This window comes from Myxine glutinosa, chromosome 8 (genome assembly GCF_964187855.1).
Source record: "Myxine glutinosa chromosome 8, kmMyxGlut1.1, whole genome shotgun sequence".
Classification (NCBI taxonomy): domain Eukaryota; kingdom Metazoa; phylum Chordata; class Myxini; order Myxiniformes; family Myxinidae; genus Myxine; species Myxine glutinosa.
Window position 1 is genome coordinate 112,703,081 of NC_136268.1, and position 20,833 is coordinate 112,723,913.

At 48.2% G+C, this 20,833-nt stretch overlaps 2 protein-coding genes across 2 annotated transcripts in view; one reads left to right on the forward strand and one right to left on the reverse strand.

Moving 5' to 3' along the window:
* The window catches only part of LOC137432866 (5-hydroxytryptamine receptor 3A), a 28,334-nt gene extending 28,022 nt beyond the window's left edge, over positions 1 to 312 (forward strand). Inside the window, exon 9 of the mRNA XM_068125130.2 lies at positions 9 to 312. Coding sequence (XP_067981231.2) covers positions 9 to 148 — 140 coding nt within the window. The 3' untranslated portion in view covers positions 149 to 312. The remainder of the gene's footprint in view (positions 1 to 8) is intronic.
* The window catches only part of LOC137432867 (5-hydroxytryptamine receptor 3A-like), a 102,054-nt gene that overhangs the window by 2,589 nt on the left and 78,632 nt on the right, over positions 1 to 20,833 (reverse strand). The gene's annotated exons all lie outside the window — the stretch shown is intronic.

Below are 20,833 nucleotides of genomic sequence, written 5' to 3' on the forward strand. Positions count from 1 at the left end.
TTTCACAGGTGTGGATGAGGATGAGATTCGACAGAGAAGAGCTGCGAAGGTGGATAATTTCTTCTTTTACATCTACACTGGCATCATTGTCCTGCTGGGCACTGTGATCGTTGTACTGTGGGCAGATTATAAAGACGTAAAGCCCTGAGCTGCTTGTCAAGTAAAATGGAAGATTCTGTTTAATCCTCTGAGAAAAATGTAATCTCTCTGGATTTTAGGTCCTGTTTATAAATATTATGAGTCATATTTGAGATTTGCACCTGTACATGTGCCATGATATATCTATAATAATAAAAGGCAATGTGTGTGTCAGTGTGTGTCTGTCAGTTTCCTCCATAACTCCAAAACCATGAAACGTAGTGGCCTCAAACTTTGCATGCACACGAAGGGAGCTCCAAAGGAGTGCATGAATAAAAACTGAGTGTTTGGATAAATATAAACATCCCTTTTTAAGAGAAATAATGGCTTACCTTCATGAAAGGCTTTATCCCTGGTCAGCTCAACATCATCTCGCAAAGGTCCTAGGTGCCATTTTGTTTCGGTCTATTCAAACGTGTCTTGCCTTGGAAGCCCGATCTACTCTCATGGCTAATTAAATTATCTAATCAAAATCTGTGTTCGAGTTTGAGGATCGGACCTCGAGGACTAAATAATTGCCGAAATCTGGAGCAAAATCTTTAAATTTTAAGAAATCGGTGATTATTATAACTAATCATATTAATTTATTTGAAAGGCTGTCATACTTCCTCCATATTTACACAATAAAATACAAAAATGTAATTAATTTGTTGGGAGGCCGGGGAAATTCCCGAAAGATATTTTTGTACTTGTTATTTTCTCCGGCATTTGAACAACAGAACGTATATACAGCAATACACTTTAGTAATAAATATGGATGAGATGATAAATTGGATGCTTTTTCAAGTTGCAAAATGCTTGAACATTATTCCCATTTTTCATAATTTCATTATTGTGATTGTAAACAAACAGAATACCCAGAAACAACATGAACAAAGCATTAGCTGTTCTTCTTCTTTTCTTTGTCTTCTTCAAATAATGATGGCAATGCATATACCAATGAGATTGGAAAAACGTTAACATAAATGATCATTTTATTATTCAGCTAAAAACTTTTTCATCAAACTCAGAAAATATTCCAGAGAAACTCAGCTTCTGATAATTCTTCTTCTTCTTCAAACTCGAAATGCATGACAAAGAAACTCAGCTATAGATTACCGAAAGGCTCCTTCATTCACCGCTGTTGTGTCTGGGCATGTGTCGTATAGTGTTAGCACATTTGCAGGGCCCAAAGTGAGGATTCACGTCTCTGCAGATTCTCAACCATCGTTCGGTGAGGCCAGACCTGCGCCATATATGATGCAATTAATGATCGAATGTGAACTTGACTGCCTACAGAGTGAGGGAATCATCTCACCAGTCGAGTACTTAGATTGGGCAGCTCCTATCGTCCTGTTCTCAAAGCAGATGGAACAGTGCGCATTTGTGGGGACGACAAAACGACAATTATCCACTACTCGAAGCTGGATGGCTACCCTTTGCCCAAAGCAGAGGATCTTTTCACGTCTGATGGGTGGCCAAATATTCACCCAGCTCAACATGACCAATGCCTATGCCCAAGTAGAACTGGATGACGATTCCAAGCCTTATACGTGCATCACCACTCATCGAGGACTCTACGTGTACAACAGATGTCCATTTGACATAGGATCTGCTGCACCAATTTTCCAACGCAAGATGAAGACACCATTGAAAACTGCACCAGACAGTCGTGTTTCATGTTGACATACTAGTGACTGGCAAGTCACAACATAAACACCTTGAGAGCCGAAGCTAAGTTCTCAATCGGCCGTCATAAGCTGGTCAACACCTAAGGCGTGAGAAGTGCATCTTCATGGCACATAAAGTTGAATACCGGGGACATCAAAATTCCTGTCAAGGTGTTTTGCCCTCTCCGAGCCAAGTTGAAGCAATCATGAATTCTCCAATACCACGAAACATTTCAGAATTTCATGCTTTTTTTAGAGATGTTGACCAACTTTGGTAATGTTCTGCCTCACCTGAGCACGACCGTCAAGCCTTTGCATCTCCTCCTTAGGAAAGGTGATGCTTTGGAAGGGGCAGCTGCTCAAACGAGAGCGTTTAAGAGTGTTTGTATATATATATATATATATATATATATATATATATATATATATAGAATATATATATATATATATATATATATATATATATATATATATATATATATATATGTATATATATATATATATATGTATATATATATATATGTGTATAAAATATATTATTTTACTTTTTTGTATACAAGATCAAGGCTCGTAAAAGAGCTAACATTAATGACAAAAAAAAACAAACGGACACAGAAGACAAAATAAAGGGAGCGGGAGACAAGATGGGGAGAGAGGGGGAAGCACACACGTACAACATTTGAGAGCAGGGACATCAGGAGATATGTGGGAGGGAGAGGGCTTGGGGGAAGGAGGCGTGGGAAGGGGGGTGGGGGTGGGAGAGGTAAAAAAAAACCATGGACACAGCTAGGATTCCAGGGAGGAAGTTGGTATTTCAGAAGAGTGGATCTGGGGTGAATTAACAGAGGTAGAAAATATCAAGGTTTTGGATGGGGGAAGATAAGAGATGGTGGTGAACAGCTGTTTTAAAGACCTGGACGGATGAGTGGGATTGACGGTATGCTGGGAGCTGTAATGCCCCTCCCCCTTTGTTAATTGTTGCTGCTTTACCAATTACCAAGTATAACCAATTATATGTTTTGCTTTGACTGATTTCTGTACTCTTTTATAATACTTAGTTCTTTCTTGTGCATTGAGGATGTGTAATATCCTAATAAGGAGTTCTGTGCCTGTGAGCTCTTGGCCTGCGTGGGCACAATCTCTTAATTCTCCTTCCTAGCCTTGGCTACAGTTGTTATCTCTCCAGCCTCCCTCATGACATTTCCAATATCCTGTAGGTTGACAGTTTTATGAGTGTCCCCTCCCTTTGTACTTTTCCAACCAAGGTTTCTATACAGAAAGTTGTAAACATGTTGCCACATATGGCTGACCATCTCCTTATCTGAGCTAACCTATGAGTAGCCTTGGATGAGCTTCCTCTAACTAACTGAACAACAGGATGGGACTATGGTGGGAGGACCAATGAGCCCATTCTGTCTCTGTAGATTGTGAGTTAACCCCACCCCTGATATTCCTTATATAAAGCAAGTTCTAATTGAATTATTTCAGAGCATCTTGTAGTAGTGTTGGTCATTCCATGTGAGCCTTCTGCGACATTTTGCTTCTCCGCAAGCTTGTGTAATCGAGTTCTAATAAATATATCCGTTGCTCCTTTTCTCTGAGTCTTCTGAGTCCCAAGTTCTAAGTCTCAATCCGACAAGTGGTGGCAGCGGTGGGATCAGTCTGTGCAGTCCGGGACGCGGTCCCAGGCAAGTGAGTGGTGAGACCAGCAGCTGGCAATTGATCCGGGTCAGGTGAGCTGTGGTTTTCTTTTGTTTTTTCCTTTTTAGCCTGGGGGTCAGTCCAAATTGTAACCCACTCTCTTGCTCGGGTGCCGTTTGTTCCGTTCCCTGCTCATACCTGTTCCACGAACCTAAATTTAAATACGGACCGCTTGGGTCCCGGAGCAACTGACTGTTTATGGACTCGTCAGGGTAACGTTACGTAAGGGGAAGTGCCCCACGTTGGGCGCCTGAGGTTAAGGGGTAATAGATCTCTGGGTTGTGAGGGTAAGGATAAGGGCGGCGTCCCGATCCAAGGCCTACCCGGGAGACGTTGGAATTTTAAGTAAGATTAGAAGTATTATAAGGGCGTAGGACGCCAGGAAAGTACAGTAAGGTTAGGTTAGACGGCTGAGTAGGCGGGCGAACCTCTCAGGAGAGTAGGTAGCGTGGCTATACCGCGAGGCGGGCGAACCTCACGGGTACAAGGCTGCGGGCCTCTCAAGAATTAGGTAGACGGCTGTACCGCGAGGCGGGCGAACCTCACGGGTACAAGGCTACGTCGGTAAACTAAATTTTCCTAGGATGGGTAACAGGATGGGTAATAAGACTGTAAAGGCAGGTGAACCGCTTAGAAATACCCCAGCATTTTTTATGTTTCGGAGGTATGGCTATGATGCTGCGAGACCAGGGAAGTCATGGGTTGCGCTGACGAAGGATTTAGGTGAACCGTGGCCCGAAGGAGGGTCTTTTGCGTTGGAAAAATTGGACGTGTTGTATGAGGCATTAGAAAAGTTTGAACAGGCCACGAAGCACTTCCCGCCGGACTATTGGAAAGTCTTTGGCTGGTGGAAGGAAGAAGCGATGAAGCGACACGCAAAGTCGAAACAGGCCAGCTTGGCTGGTGAGGTAACAAAACTCAAGGGTCTGAGGAAACAGGCGAATAAAGAGCAGGAGGAAGCGATTAAAGAAATAGAAAAGCAGGCCAACGCGCGACTGATGTCGCTCGTTGAAAACCCAGACCCCGCGGGAGGGGAGGTAGTGACCAATCTACCCTCCCCAGCCCCAGACCTAAGCCCTGTCCCGGGGTTTCAGGCACCACCTATCCTTTCTGCGCTCCCGCCACCACCTCCCTACAACCCCGCTACCATCGCGCCCCAGATACCCCAGAACCATCCGAGCCAAGGAAGTCCGTTTGCACAACTCGGGGCTAACGGGATAGATGACGGGACTGACATTGCGGGGTTCCCGCCACCGATAGGACAGGATGGGTTATACCCCTCACTGGTAGGCTGTAATGGGAAAGAGACCTCACAGACTACCCCATCGGAAAGTCAGGACATAATGGGAAGGAAAACATTGTGCCCCGTACAAATTATTGGAGTTAATGCTCAAGGTCAGGGGGTTCGAGAAAGGGTACCATGGAAAGAATCCTCTTTAACGGTAATGCGGGAAAGGATTCAACATTTGCTTATTGAGGACCCACGGCAGATAGTGCCAACCATGTCGAATTGGGTTTTAGCGGGCGAGTGCGACTATCGAGACATAACTCATATGGGAGTATCCGTGCTCCCACCTAAGGTATGGGATAGGGCTAGACAGAGAGCACAGTGGCCGGTCGACGACCCAAGGGCGGCGGGTGCAAACCAGATAACTCTAGAGCAATGGGAGGGCCTGAAGGTCCGGTTGCTAGAGGCTATTGAGCAGGCGCTGTTGCCAGCAGGAGGTCCGGATTGGGGAAAAATCGGGGCCATAAAACAAAAGACAGGAGAATCAATTGGAGATTACTGGGAAAGGTTGGAAAAGGCCATCGCGCGCTGGGGAGGACTGGGTCCGATGCAGCTGGGAGGGCTACCCCAACCATTGGTAAACCAATATTTAATTGAGGGGCTTCGGCCGGCATTAAAGAAACAGGTACAGTCCGTCCTTTTCGGCTGGAAGGGAATGACAACCAACGAATTATGCGACAAGCTGGAACAATGCCCGGGCTCCTCCTTAGAGGAGAAGAAGGATATTAAGGAGGAAATATTGCAAATGTTTGTCCAGGAGAAACGGGCTCAATTTAATCAAAATAAAAAGGGGGATCAGAGTCAGAACGACATACGCGAACAGTGCCAGAAGTGGGGGCCTGTTCGGGGTTATGAGGACCATGGGAAGGGGTGGTTGCCTGTCTATAGCTATAGAGGCCAATTCCCCAACGGAGAGTGGACCCACCTGGACGGCAAGGGCTGCGAAGGTTGTACCGACCAAGACCATGGACTAATTAACATGGACGAGATAAGACAACAGTGGACAATACCACCCCCTCTTCCCCCTCCTCCTCAGAACCCTCAAACTTGGACCGTACCAGGGCCCCCTCCCCAAAATTGGTACCCACCAAGACCCCTTCTCCAAACCCCTGGACCACCCCCCAATAGTGGGATGCAAAATGGACCAAGGGGGAACTGGGCCCCGCCTCGGGGTCCGCCGCAATGGCAACCAGTAAACCAGTCACAGTGGGGACCGCCAGAACGCCGGATGGGCGGAAGGGGAGCTGTAGAGGGACGACCTATGCCCTCCGCACCACCGGTTCCGCAGGAACCGTGTTTTTATTGCAAGCAAATGGGACACTGGAGACGTGATTGCCCAAGTGCTGCTCGTAAGGGGTTTCCGCCCCAATACAATAGAGGGACCTATTGACGGGACGCTGGCGAGTCGCCCAAGGAGTGTCCTCTCTTGACAATGACACCGGCAGAGGAACCAACCTTGATGATGGACGTGGAGGGAAGACAATTAGAATTTCTCGTCGATACAGGTGCGACTCGCAGCACAATTAACAAGGGGCAATTGCCCTCTTTGCGCCCCACAGCGAGGAACGTTCAAATACTGGGTGTTTCGGGCTCACCCCAAACGCTTCCTATTTCGGAGGAAGTGCGAGTAACATGCGGCCCGCTGGAGGCTAAACATGCCTTTTTGATGACCACTACCGCCCCGACAAATTTGTTGGGACGGGACTTGTTGTGCCGATTTGGCTGTCAGATCTCATGTACAGAGGAGGGAGTTTTCGTAGACGTCGCGGAATCTAAACGCGACTTGGTAATGACGGCATTGTCTCGGCCCGGCCCCACCGCGTATTGGTGGCGCTTGGATGAAGGGGCTCTGGCTACTTGGACACATATCATAGATAATGTGTGTTTGGGCAGTTCAGTTCTGCGAGATTGGCTACAACTGCACCAAATTTCGATAAAAAACTTAAAGGATAATCCACCCCATTGCACTGCGTACTATGATGCAACGGGCGAGGACGAGAATTATCGAGAAAAGGTTAAGGAAAAGCTGGGCGAGCGCACGCCTCTGCATTTATCACGGATGTGGATCGGCCGTGAAGGGATAGGTATCGAGGCAGTCCTAACCTCGGGTCAACGTGCGTTGACCCAATACCCCGAAGGAGTAACAGCTCATGTTACCCTCACCACTGCCAGGGGCTGGCCGCCGGAAAGTGTAGGTTGGATGGTGGGGCGGTTACGAGAAGTTCCCCTACAAGGTTATCGGTGTAAAAGGGGCCGCTGGACTTTGAAACGGCTAAAAAATGGTGAAGGGTTCTCAATTGACTTCAAGACACAACGGAGGGATGGAGTGTTCGAAGTGGCAGAGTTGCCCCCTAAGGGCACCTATGCCATGAGGGCAGTGCTCACGGACCCGGGTGAGTCAGATTACCTCCTAGCGGAGGTGCCGGACAATTTATGGCCTAAAAGCGACGGTGAGGTTGGACGGATGCGAGACGCCGAACCTCTAGTGATATCAGTGCAGCCGGGGATGCGCTTGCCAAACGTAAAACAGTATAAACTACGACTTGAGGCCGACGTAGGCATAGCACCAGTAATTCAATCCCTAGTGGAACAGAAAATTATCGTGGAAACTAACAGCCCATGTAATACACCAATTTTGCCAGTAAAAAAGCCGTCGAAAGACAAATGGAGGTTTGTACAGGATTTAAGGGAGGTGAACAAGGTGATACAGGGCATACACCCACTAGTTCCAAATGGAGAAACCCTCATGATGTCAATCCCGCCGGACGCAACATACTTCACAGTTATCGACCTTTGTTCTGCGTTTTTCTCTGTGCCCATTGCGGCTGAGTCACAATACTTGTTCGCTTTCACCCATAGGGGGCGCCAGTATACTTGGACAGTACTACCTCAGGGGTTTTCAGATAGCCCCACTTTGTTTTCCTGGGCGCTGCACCGCGACCTGGCGGATGTGGAATTAAAGGGAGGGTCAGTGTTGTTGCAATACGTTGACGATTTGTTGATTTGCTCCCCTTCTAAGGAGGCGTGCGAAATGGATTCCATGGCCCTATTAAAGGCCTTGGCGGCCAAAGGCCACAAAGTAGGCAGACCAAAACTTCAGTTTGTGCGGAAGGTTGTAACTTACTTGGGACACGCCATTTCGCACGGAAAACGAGAATTGGATGCTGGACGGGTGACCGCTATCATGGAGCTGCCTCGCCCACGCTCGCAAAGACAAATGCTGCGCTTTCTAGGTATGACGGGATATTGCCGCACTTGGATACTTGATTTTGCGCTGCTGGCTAAGCCACTGTACGAGGCAACCAAATCAACCGCCCCGGACGAATTGGTATGGACACCAGAATTGAGGCGATGTTTTGACGGGTTGAAGAAGGCGTTGGTCACGGCACCGTCATTAGGACTTCCGGATTATGCGAAACCATTTACCCTTTACACTCATGCCGTGGGAGGTTTCGCCCAGTCAGTTTTGACACAGACCCATGGGGATAAGGAGCGGCCGGTGGCTTACTTTAGCAAAAAGTTAGACCCGGTCGAACAAGGGTTTCCGGTGTGCCTGCAAGCCGTGGCAGCGGCCAGGTACGCAGTAGAAAGAACAGCGGACATCGTTATGGGACACCCAGTAACGGTACGGGTACCGCATTGCGTCACTTCGCTGTTGTTACAGCGAAGCACACAGCATTTGTCTAACACTAGATTAATGCAATACGAATCCGCACTGATCACTGCAGCCAACATCACGATCGAACGTTGCACGACACTCAACCCAGCCTCACTGATGCCCACCCCAGAGGAGGGCGAACCCCATGTGTGCGCCGACGTTGTGCAGCTAGTCTCCACGGTGCGATCGGATTTAAAGGACAATCCCCTAGAATACCCCGACTGTACATATTATGTCGATGGCTCAGCTAGGCGCGCATGGGACGGGTCCCTGTTGTCCGGGTACGCCGTGTGCTCGGATAGCGAAACGGTAGAAAGCGGGCGTCTTCCACCTACATTTTCCGCACAGCAGGCGGAGCTGTGCGCCTTGACCAGAGCGTGCAGCTTGGCGGAAGGCCTTGCCGTCAACATTTACACAGATTCGGCCTACGCTCATGGCGTAGTCCACGATAAAGGGGCCATCTGGAAGATGAGAGGTTTTCTCACATCTGCTGGTTCAGTGATAAAGAATGGCGCGTTGGTAGAAGGGCTCCTCCGAAGCATTTTACTTCCCCGCGCTATCGCGGTAGTTAAATGTCGTGGCCACCAAAGGGCGGACACTGACGTTGCTCGGGGCAATGCAAGGGCGGATGAGGCGGCAGGAAAGGCCGCCAACCAACAGATAGAACGCAACATGCCGATGATAACACGAGCAAAGAAGACAGCCGCACAGATTGCTGACATACCGACTGCGGGACCACCCGCCACACCAACTAAGGACGATATCATAAATTTGCAGAACGCTGCACCGACGGCCGAACACGAGGTCTGGCTCAAACGAGGAGCGATACGCCCTGGGCCAGGGGAAATGTGGACCCTTGATGAAAAACCTATAGCACCCCAGGCCTTGCTGCCTTGGCTGGCACGCATGGCACATCAAAATGGTCATGTGTGCCAGAGGGGGGTGATGGGACAGATAGACTACACTTGGGCAGCGCCAGGACTGTCACGGATTGTATCCGAAGTGTGCCGATCGTGTGTGGTCTGCCAGCAACACAATAGAGGGGCGCCACCGAGACATGCACATGACGGGGGACGGCCCCCGCCTAGTGGGCCGTTCGCAACTATCGAGTTCGATTTTACAGAATTGGAACCAAGCATGTCGTTTCGCTATGTGTTGGTAATCATAGATACGTTTACCAAATGGGTCGAAGCTTACCCATGCGTCAAGTCCGATGACCCGACAGTAGCGAAGCGCCTCGTGCGGGATTTTATGTGCAGATTTGGCATTCCCCAGATAATTTCGTCAGATCAGGGGGGCCATTTCACGGCGCAGGTGGTTAAGGGCATCCTGAAGGCGTTGGGCATTAAACAGTCCTTCCATTGCGTTTACCACCCTCAGTCATCGGGACTTGTGGAACGAACGAATAAGACTTTAAAGAATAAACTAGCAAAGCTATGCGCAGACACAGGCTTGAGGTGGCCAGAGGCTCTCCCGCTTGCGTTAATGAGCATCCGTTCCACCCCGGGTCGCACTACGGGCCTTTCTCCCCACGAAATATTAATGGGACGACCTATGAGCTTGCCCGTTTCAGCACCAACGGACATGTCCACCCTTGCTTTGCCAGTAATGGATGACATGCTTTTGAGATTTTGCATAGGCTTGTCCAATGTGGCACGCAGCATCCATGCTCGAGTACGAGAGGCGCTGCCTGAACCAATAGGCCACGCCATCCACGACTTCCAAGCCGGCGACTGGGTGCTCGTAAAGCACTTCACCCGCAAGGCTGCTTTGGAACCACGGTGGAAGGGACCATTCCAGGTGCTACTGGTCACACCGACGGCAGTCTTCTGCGAGGGTAAACCTTCGTGGATCCACACCACCCATTGTAAGTTGTCCAGCCCCGCACCACAAGCCACACAAGACACCGCACCTCACACTGCTGAAGACAATGCACCGTCTAGGGCACTACAGTCTCCTAAGGGCGGCGATGACGGTCATGATGATGGGAATTCTGGGTAGCTGTCGCAAACCCCCTGCCAAAGATAGGCTCTTGCACTTTGAGCTATCGAGAAAGGACCTCCCCAAGTACCCAGGACCCGACAACTATTCAGCATTTCCCCTCTACCCCGTCAAGTATATAACGGCTCGTTGGGGAGACAAAATAGCGGTAAATTGCTGTAACTTGGAAACCAGCTTTAAGTGGTTATCTGTAAGATGGGTGGAAGCTATAGTGGTACACAATAAGACACCAAAGGCACGCATGACAAGACCACGCCTAGTCCTGACTAAGGTTAGGAAAGTGGAAAATGGAACATACACTGGGGACATAAGTAGTCGATATGCCCCAGGATATCGATGGGGCAAGGGCATTGAGAATACTACCCTCTTATTGCATTATACCCCCATTGGCCCGGATACAACAATGATACTCGAATGTGGAATATGGCCCCCTCGCACGACAATCCCAAATGGAACTGCACCCTACTTCCGACCTAGTTGCGCCGCTTACGTCATAAAAACTCCGCCTGCCCAGAAAGTAAGAAGGAAGCCAGAGGAGAACACATACTGGAAGGTCGCACGGCATATGGCCACATTACAGAATAGGACACGGTGTTGGATGTGTATGCACCTTCCCCGCACCAGCACAGCAGGAATACCAATGGTAGTGTTACCCTTATCACTCAATGATTTGTGCTCGAAGCCACTAGACACCAAATGCCTTAGTACAACCCTGACAAGCCAAGGTTCTGACGGACCCGCGTGTAAACGAGTTTTCCAGTACTCCCCCCCCATCCAGCCCCGGCACTTTGAGGTACGTCCGGCGCCGGTTTGGGTCAAGCCGGCAAAGGGGGCCCTCTGCTTAGAAGGAAAGGGCCAAATAATGGTGGGCAAATCCGTGTGTAGAGATACCCTCCTCGCGGACCCTAGGGAAGGAAAACACACGCTGATAGTGAATGTTACAAGTTCGCCCTTACATAACCTCACACACCTCCAGTTGGCATGGGAAGGGGAAAACGGGACAGACACTGTCCCAGGCCGTCGCTCTTGCATGATCACCCATTTAGTGGCTCCACACGGGACCATGTTTGTATGCGGGAACAAAGCTTACCCGTATTTACCTGATAATTGGGGAGGCATTTGCTATTTAGGATCCGTTTTCCCAGAAATGGAAATGCGACAACACTTGTATAATACCCCTGCACTCATAAGGACACCACGAAGCACCTATTGGCACGACGACGACACCACCACCTTACATGGCGCTGATTGGGAGAAAGCCGTTGGTTTCTTCTTCCCATGGGCTGGGACGGTCATGAGCAGTTACCGCATTGACAAAATTGCGTTAATTTTAGAAAGTGTGGCCAACGCCACCGCTACAGCACATGACGAAATGTTGGACACTGTTGTCCACCTGCGTACAATGGTTATGCAAAATAGGGTTGCGTTAGATATGCTACTGGCAGAACGAGGAGGGGTATGTGGGATAATTGAGGGTAGATGTTGTACTTTTATTCCTGATCCTTCACAGGGGGTCAGTGCTGCTATTATAAGGTTAAGGGAAAGCGCTCATATATTGACAAGGGATCGAATGGATCGGGAAGCCTCCCACCAGTGGCTTACTGACTGGTTTAAGGGATGGACCGGTACGATAGTAAAATGGGTATTAACCGCCTTGGCAATAGTCCTTGGAATCGTGGTCAGTTGTGTAATAATCAAGGCTTTAGTCCTTGCGTGTGTGAGAAAGTTTTCCACAGGATGGACACTGAAGACGACAACAGAAAAGGCCATGGTGATGGTCGATAAGCTGATCGCGGGTCCAGATGACACCCCAGCCGTCGACGTGACTGCAGATCGCGGATCCTGGAACGACGACCCGAACGAGCCACTGGGCCGCGACAATGAGATCTCCGCTTCCGAAGATTGTTCTTCCATTGTTGATATTACCGATAATAATGTTGATTACACATTTGCGGACCTCGAAGCATTTCAGGCTGCCAGGAGGCCGATTACTCTGGGCCCCAACACGTCGCATGCAGACGTCAACGAGTTCCTAAGGGACTCCTCTCGTTTCTTCTCGATGTGTAAGGCTATGACTATTGCTGGCCGCCGACGCCGCAAGCCTACGCCTCCTGAGAATAATGGCACTGATGATGTTACCAATGATGATGTGGGCCACTTGCAAGGGCCCCCGACTGATGTTTATGTTTCAATGCAGGCTTTGCCTCTTTATGTTTCACGAGCTCACCTTTATGTCTCACAAGCCCACAGTGAGTCAAACGCCACTGACCCAGTCCGGGATTTGGACCCCACTGCAACCCCAAGCCCGGATGGAGAGGAACTCAACATTGGAGATACTCTGAGTTCCGAATCTGATTGTTTTACGAATTCGTCCAGGGATAACAGCGATGGAAGCAGCATCGCCTCGGACGATCTCGACTTTGACCCAAAGGAAGTTGCTCTCCCTCCTTTGGACCGTTTTGCTTTGTTTTATGGCCATAGGTTTGAGCCACCTGATACTGACGATGTTGTGTCTTCCCCAGATCACCAGCATGTAAGAGACCTCATGAACATGAATATCGATTGAGCGCTGAAGATCTCCAAGGATTTCACCTGGGGAAGCCTGGGCGAGCTCCAGTCAGGGGGGAGTCCGGCCGCACCTCTGTGGTCGAAGGGTGGGTCGGAGATCTTCCTGGGTGTGGACCCCGGTGGAACCAGAGGTCTTCGTTGGGGATCTGACACGCTATTCGATCTTCATGCCTCTACGGTCTCACCTCATACACCCATCTACACCTGACTTACATCATACATCCACTAACACCCACTTACACCCACACGCCCACGGATCTTCCTGCTGAGTGCGATGTGCGGTACTGGGTACGGGACATGCTCACTGGGCGGCATCCGCGCGGTATGTTTAGTGAACATTTTACACTGTCTATCTCGCCTCTCTTGGAGGATTTCTTTATGCCATTTGATCACCCTGCTTTTACGGTCTTACATTGCATACTCACATACAGACGCGAATCATCCTACTGGGTACTGTGTGGTGCTTTGTGTACGGGACATGCTCACCGGGCTGCCTTCGCGTGATATGTCGAATGACTTTTCTGATTTGATTTGTTTCTGCTTTGTTTTGAAATAAAGGCCTTTGATTGGCTCGTAGATAACTTTGTATCTTAGATCCAAAAGGGCGGTATGCTGGGAGCTGTAATGCCCCTCCCCCTTTGTTAATTGTTGCTGCTTTACCAATTACCAAGTATAACCAATTATATGTTTTGCTTTGACTGATTTCTGTACTCTTTTATAATACTTAGTTCTTTCTTGTGCATTGAGGATGTGTAATATCCTAATAAGGAGTTCTGTGCCTGTGAGCTCTTGGCCTGCGTGGGCACAATCTCTTAATTCTCCTTCCTAGCCTTGGCTACAGTTGTTATCTCTCCAGCCTCCCTCATGACATTTCCAATATCCTGTAGGTTGACAGTTTTATGAGTGTCCCCTCCCTTTGTACTTTTCCAACCAAGGTTTCTATACAGAAAGTTGTAAACATGTTGCCACATATGGCTGACCATCTCCTTATCTGAGCTAACCTATGAGTAGCCTTGGATGAGCTTCCTCTAACTAACTGAACAACAGGATGGGACTATGGTGGGAGGACCAATGAGCCCATTCTGTCTCTGTAGATTGTGAGTTAACCCCACCCCTGATATTCCTTATATAAAGCAAGTTCTAATTGAATTATTTCAGAGCATCTTGTAGTAGTGTTGGTCATTCCATGTGAGCCTTCTGCGACATTTTGCTTCTCCGCAAGCTTGTGTAATCGAGTTCTAATAAATATATCCGTTGCTCCTTTTCTCTGAGTCTTCTGAGTCCCAAGTTCTAAGTCTCAATCCGACATATATATGTATAAAATATATTATTTTACTTTTTTGTATACAAGATCGAGGCTCGTAAAAGAGCTAACATTAATGACAAAAAAAAACAAACGGACACAGAAGACAAAATAAAGGGAGCGGGAGACAAGATGGGGAGAGAGGGGGAAGCACACACTTACAACATTTGAGAGCAGGGACATCAGGAGATATGTGGGAGGGAGAGGGCTTGGGGGAAGGAGGCGTGGGAAGGGGGGTGGGGGTGGGAGAGGTAAAAAAAAACCATGGACACAGCTAGGATTCCAGGGAGGAAGTTGGTATTTCAGAAGAGTGGATCTGGGGTGAATTAACAGAGGTAGAAAATATCAAGGTTTTGGATGGGGGAAGATAAGAGATGGTGGTGAACAGCTGTTTTAAAGACCTGGACGGATGAGTGGGATTGACGAGAGTGAGGGAGTTTGTTCCAGAGGCGGGAGTAAAGAGGAATGAAAGAGTGAAGGTGAGCAGAGAGTCTTGAGTTTGGCAGTTTCACCAGAAGAGGTTGGCAGGCAGATCTTGTGCGACCTGTTGGAATATTTGGGGGACACAGCACAGACAGAGCTGGGGGAGAAAGGCCGGAGAGGAGTTGGTAAAAGACAGAAAGACCACCAACCTGCCTGCGGTGAGTGAGTCAAAGGCCCTTGGAGTTAGCTTCATCGTGGGAGATTCCAATGATTATGAAAGCTTTGGTTTCAACAGCGTAAAGCCGAGCTAGGTGTGAGTCAGGAGCACCAGCCCAGAGGGGAGAGCAGTATTCCATTGAGCTGTGGATGAAAGCCTTGTATGTGGTGAGGAGCTCAGGTGTGCCAAGGAAGGACTTCGCATGACGGAGGATGCCCAGTCGGCGACTGGCTTTGGAGACCAGCTTGGAAATGTGTTTTTCCCAGGAAAGTTCATGGCAGATTGTGAGACTCAAAAGCTTGAGTGACAGAACTTCTTGGAGAGGATTGTTGAGAAAGTATTTGTGAGGGTTGTCCAGACGGTCTTTTCGGAGAGACATAGTAAGAGTGAGATTTGTCAGGATTGAAAGACATGTTCCACTTGTTTGAAAAGTCTGTGATTTTCTCCAGGTCTGCAGAGATTGAGGAGGCTGCAGACTGCTGATCTGAGGGATGAGGTATGGAGCTGCAGAGAGTGGAGTCATCAGCAAAGAGATAGAGAGGATTTTTCAGAGAGTCGGAGAGATCATTGATGAAGACCAGAAAAAGCACAGGGCCCAGAACACTGCCTTGGGGAACTCCAGCCTGAACAGGAAGGGGGAGATGAGAGAAATCTATTCAGGGCCACACGTTGACTACGACCAGAGTGGAAGACCGCAAGCCATGCGTGGAGATTTCCATGGATACCATAGGAGGAGAGTTTGGTGACCAGAGCAGTGTGCTAAACCGTATCGAAGGCACATGATATGTCAAGGGAGACAGCTCTAATTTCCTGTTTGATATTGAGGACCTCCATCCATGGTTGAGACAGCAGGAGCAACATGTCCAGAGTAGAGTGACCTTGTCTGAATCCAAATTGATGATCAGAGATCAAGCCTTTGGAGAAGAGGAAGGATTTGATATCTGAAGCAATGATGGATTCCATGACTTTGCTGATGATTGGGAGCAAACTGATTGGTCTGTAGTTGCAAGGATCTGTTTTTTCACCTTTCTTGTGTACAGCGGTAATGTTGGCTGATTTCCAAACTGATGGCAGATCACCTTGAGAAAAAGAGAGGGTGAAGAGAACAGAGAGAGGGTGTGATAGAGCGGCAGAGCAGGATTTTAGGACCCGGTGGCTGATGCCGTCTGTTCCAGTTACAGAATCAGAGTCGAGGTTTGACAGAAACTTCTCCACCTTGTCAGAAGAGAAGGACACAGAGTCCAGGAGCAGCTGGGTATGACTGGGTACAGTGGGTACAGAGAGAGACGGGTTTGGGACACAAGATTTTGAGGCAAACACAGAGTTGAGGCATTCAGCTTTTTCACATGCAGAGTCAGCTGTGTAGCCGTTTGAGGTAATGGCGGGGATTGAGGGGGAACAAACACTAGAAACAGATTTGACAAGATGCCAACAGGATTTGGAAAAGGAGACAGGTTTGAGAGTTCACTTTTTAGAGTAGAGAGATATTGTTTTCTTGCTCTCCTGAGGGTAGACACACACTTGTTCCGGGCTTTGTGAAAGGAAATGAGATTGCCTTCCATTGGATTTGCTTTCCAGGAGGCGAAGGCAAGTTGTTTCAGGGCATCTGCCTCACCACAAGATTCCATGTACGATGGACGGGCGGAAGGGTATGACAACTGAAGACGGGATGGGATAAATCTGTGCATGAGAGAGAGAGCAGTTTACTTTGGAAGAATTCCCAGGATGAGTTGATGTCAGAGGCAGTAGAGATGGGACACCAGTCGAGATGATTGATGGCTGCTTGAAGACTGTGCCAGTCAGCCTGAGTGAAATGCCAGACTCGGCGACGCTGAGGAGGCTCTCTGAGAATGGTCAGAGAGATGTCCACATTAACAAGCACATGATCAGATGAACCGATTGGAGCAGAAGAAGAGCAGCAGACATTTGCAGGGAAGTTTGTCATAACCATGTCGAGAAGAGAGGATGCTCCGTTGTCTGATATCCGGGTCGGGAAATTGACAGATTGTGTCAGTCCCAGTGAGTCGCAGAAGTCCTTTGCTGAGGTGCCATGGCTGATGAGAGAGGTACCCACACACATCCAGCTGTCATGATGACCGTTGAGATCACTACATATGAAGAAGAGAGAGTTGGGATGAGTAGATAGAAGTTGGTCCATGTTATCAGACAGCGAGAGGTAGATGTAGTCATCAGTGTTTGGTGGACGGTACAGAACACATATGAACAAAAGGTGGGAGCGGAGAGGAAGCCATAGCCAGAGGTACTCCTGGGAATGAGGTGGAGAGAGGGCAGTTCAGGGAGAGTGAGGAGGAGAGTTTTTGATAACGATGTCAACCCCACCTCCAGGACGAGGCTCAGGTTGATCATACCGGAGGAGGGAGTGACCAGGGAGATATGTTAAGGAATCAGAGACATCTTGAAGGAGGAAAGTTTATGTTAAGCAGATTAAGTTTGTTTTGTCAGAAGCAACCTGTATGGAGAGATCAATCAGGTTTGAGCGAAGGCCCTGGATGTTTGAGGTCCATACCGTTAAGGAAGAGGAAGGGGGAGCATCGAATACCGGACATAGGAGGGGAGGGGTGGGGTAAGATGAGGAAGAGGAGAAGGAGGTTGGGAGAGCTGTTGCTCGTGTGTCAGAGATTTCAGAAGAGTTCGGAAAAAGGGAAGGATGAGGAGGACAAAAGGTTTGATGGTGATTGGATGAGGCACAGTAAGGTGTTGTTTGAGGGGGGGGGGGGGGAGGGGAGGTAGAGCGAGGAAGAAGGCTGGAGGCGATGGAGGTAAGAATTGGAAGGGAGAGGAAATGGGGAGGATGCTTTGAGGAGAAGGGGTGAGAGGGGAGAATTGGAGAAAGTAGGAGGGTGGGGAGATTTGAAGGGGAGGGGGAAGGGGGGTGTTTTGAAATGGAGGGGTGAGAAGGGAATTTAGGAGAGGAGGGGCGAGGGTGGAGTTTAGGAGGGGGGGGGGGAGTTTAGGAGGGGAGGGGGAGTTTTTGAGGGGAGAGGCAAGGGGGAGATTTGAAAGGGATGGGTGAGGAGGGAATTTAGGAGGGGAAGGATGAGTTTGGATTTTAGAAAGTGATGGACGATTAATGGAAAACGAACATTTATTGCAAAATGAATTTCTTGTGATTTTCAAGTCAGAGATCCGTTTGAAAACGTTGGAGGAGGGGTGGAATGCAGAGGCGCGTGCTATTTGGTCTCTTCCGAAGACAGAAGCCTCTTCCGGCTCTCTTCCGGTCGTTCGATTTGGACTCTTTTCTCGGAAGCTCTTCTGCCTCTTCCCGTCATCCAGCAGAAGAGGCAGCAGAAGAGGCGTGAGAAACGCTGCTGGTTATACTTACACAGCAAAACTTGCAAGTGAAAACACAATCTGGATATTTGCATCAACTTGTGATGTAGTGTCATCTTTGTCTAATTCTTCCATCACGAGCACGAGTAATACATGTTTCGCCGCCATCTTGCTTCTCTTCTGCCTGTTCGGCGCAAAGCAATCTTCCGGAAGAGGCTTCTGTCTTCGGAAGAGACCAAATCGCACGCGCCTCTGGTGAGTTTAGGGAATGTAGGAAGGAAGAACTGTAAGAGATTGAATTTTTATTTGAAATGAAGAGATTTGGTGACCAGCTCGAAAACAACCTTTTAAAGAAGAAGAAGAAGAAGAAAAATGTGTTCTCATATGCAACAGAATACTGCTTCTTCAGTGGAAAGTTTAAACAATTTTAAACGAAGCCGTGAAAACTATCTGGGGAAATTCCTTAAATGAGGGCATGAAGGATTCCTAAGGGGGGTTAAGGATTCCAGCATAGGTTCAGAAGCAGGAACAGAATGATAGGAGATTGACAGATAGGAGAGAGGAGAACAAAGGAACAGGGAGGTGTATAAGCAAATGTGTTAGTACGGGAGGAGAGGCCTACTCTTTAAATTCTTCGTTAATTTGTTTTTTTTGAAGGTTAGGTGAAAGTGGATCAGAGGAAGAAGGATAAGGTTGAAGAAGTATGGTGAGAACTGGAATTGGAAAGGTGTCGGCTGGAGAGGATTGAGTGATGAAGGAAGGAGAGAAAAAAAACGGGTGGGGCGAAACACGTGGTCGAAGAACGAATGAACATGGGGAGAGAAGGAAATTGGATTTTTTTTTTTTTTTTTGTATCAAGACGAAATATAGGTTAAGATGTTCGGGGAGGTATGGGTGAAAAAAGACTGGAAAAATGGACCACAAACGACTGCCGAGAAGAGACAACAAAGCCTCAAGAGTCAAGGCCTGGAATACAAGGCCTGAAGAACGTTGCAGGAGCTGTGGAACCATGCTGTCCTCCTCACCATCCACCCATCCAAGGAACCTATTCCCAGCTGTTGTTGCTCTTCGTACGGCATCGGGTGTGCGTTGTTGCAAACCAACAAAACTGGTAATCTCCAACCTGCTGCTTTTGCTTCCCGAAACCCATCTGACACTGAACGTCGCTTTGCTCAAGTCGAACAAGAGGCATTAGCATGTGTGTGGGGGCACCTCTAAGATGCACGAATATGTCTGTGGAAGACATTTTACTATAGACACTGAAACAAACCTTTATTAGGTATTTTGGGAGAAACCAGAGCCATTTTGCCCACATAATCAGACCGTGTACAATGTTGGGGGTGTTGACCCTTGCCCGCTTTGACTCTTCACTGATTCCACCCGGGTAAGGAAATGTGTCGACGCGCTCAATCACTTGCCGCTTCCCGTAACTATTGTAGAACCTCCTCAATCTGGCGGTATTGCTCATCTCATGGCTAACATCATTCATGATGAAGCACCTGTTCCTACTAAGCAGATTGCTTGTGCTACCAATAGCAATCCACAATTGTGACAAGGCAAACGCTGCGTTATGTCAGGTGACTGGACATCACTACCGGAAGGGGTGAAACCCTATATCATCTGGAAAGATGGGTTGTCTATTGATGCAGACTCCCTGGTTTGGGGTAGCTGAGTGGGAAATCTGCCGAAACCCCGCGGACAAATTATATGAGTAAACTTCACAATGCTCGTCCAGGTATGGTCCCGATGAAGGCTGTTGCCCAAGCCCATGTTTGGTGGCCCGGTTTGGACGGTGACATTGAGTCCAGTGCACGCCATTGTCACACTTGTCAAGCCGTCGTTTATAATATTTCCTCCATCTGGAATACCAAGGTTTCCATTTTGTATCAATTTGGATTTGCTTTCCATTGGAAGAGACTTATCAGAGAATGTTGCATTCAGCAGTTAGTAAAGCATCGAAATGCTGCAGCAGTCGTGAGTTAGTCTGTGTTTGATCCACAACTGCATTGGACTTCATGAAATTGCAGTGTGAGAGATGCCAACAGGAGTTGCCTGCTCTGCATACATTTAGGTTGGAGACCTTGAAGACCCTGCAATACCCTCCAAAAAGTACATCAGTACCCTGTACAAATTTCTTTCTTGGAGTGGGTTATATGATTTGCATTACCTGCATTAGATGTGATACAGGTGTAATGAGTCAAATGGCCTTTCTACAATGTTCTGCTCTCGATGATGCATCATGATGACAAGGTGGATTCTGAAACTGGCACCGTAAAATGGGGTGAATTGGGACAGCAAGGTGAATAGGGACACAAACTGAAAAAAAGTTCGGAAACTTTTTTCGCTGAAAATTGATAACCATACTGATTTGTTGATATTTGGGTTGAAAGTGTTCTCTTGTTTTTAAAAAAAGCAACTTATAGTCCCTATTAACCCCATGTATGGGTTAAATAGGAATAAATAGGATTTTTATGGCTGTCCCTATTCACCCCGTTTTACGGGTGAATTGGGACGGTCACTAATACAAAAATAATAATAATCAAGAAACAATCCTGAGTTTCCAACTTATTGCTAAATTGATAGCTCAGATGGATGC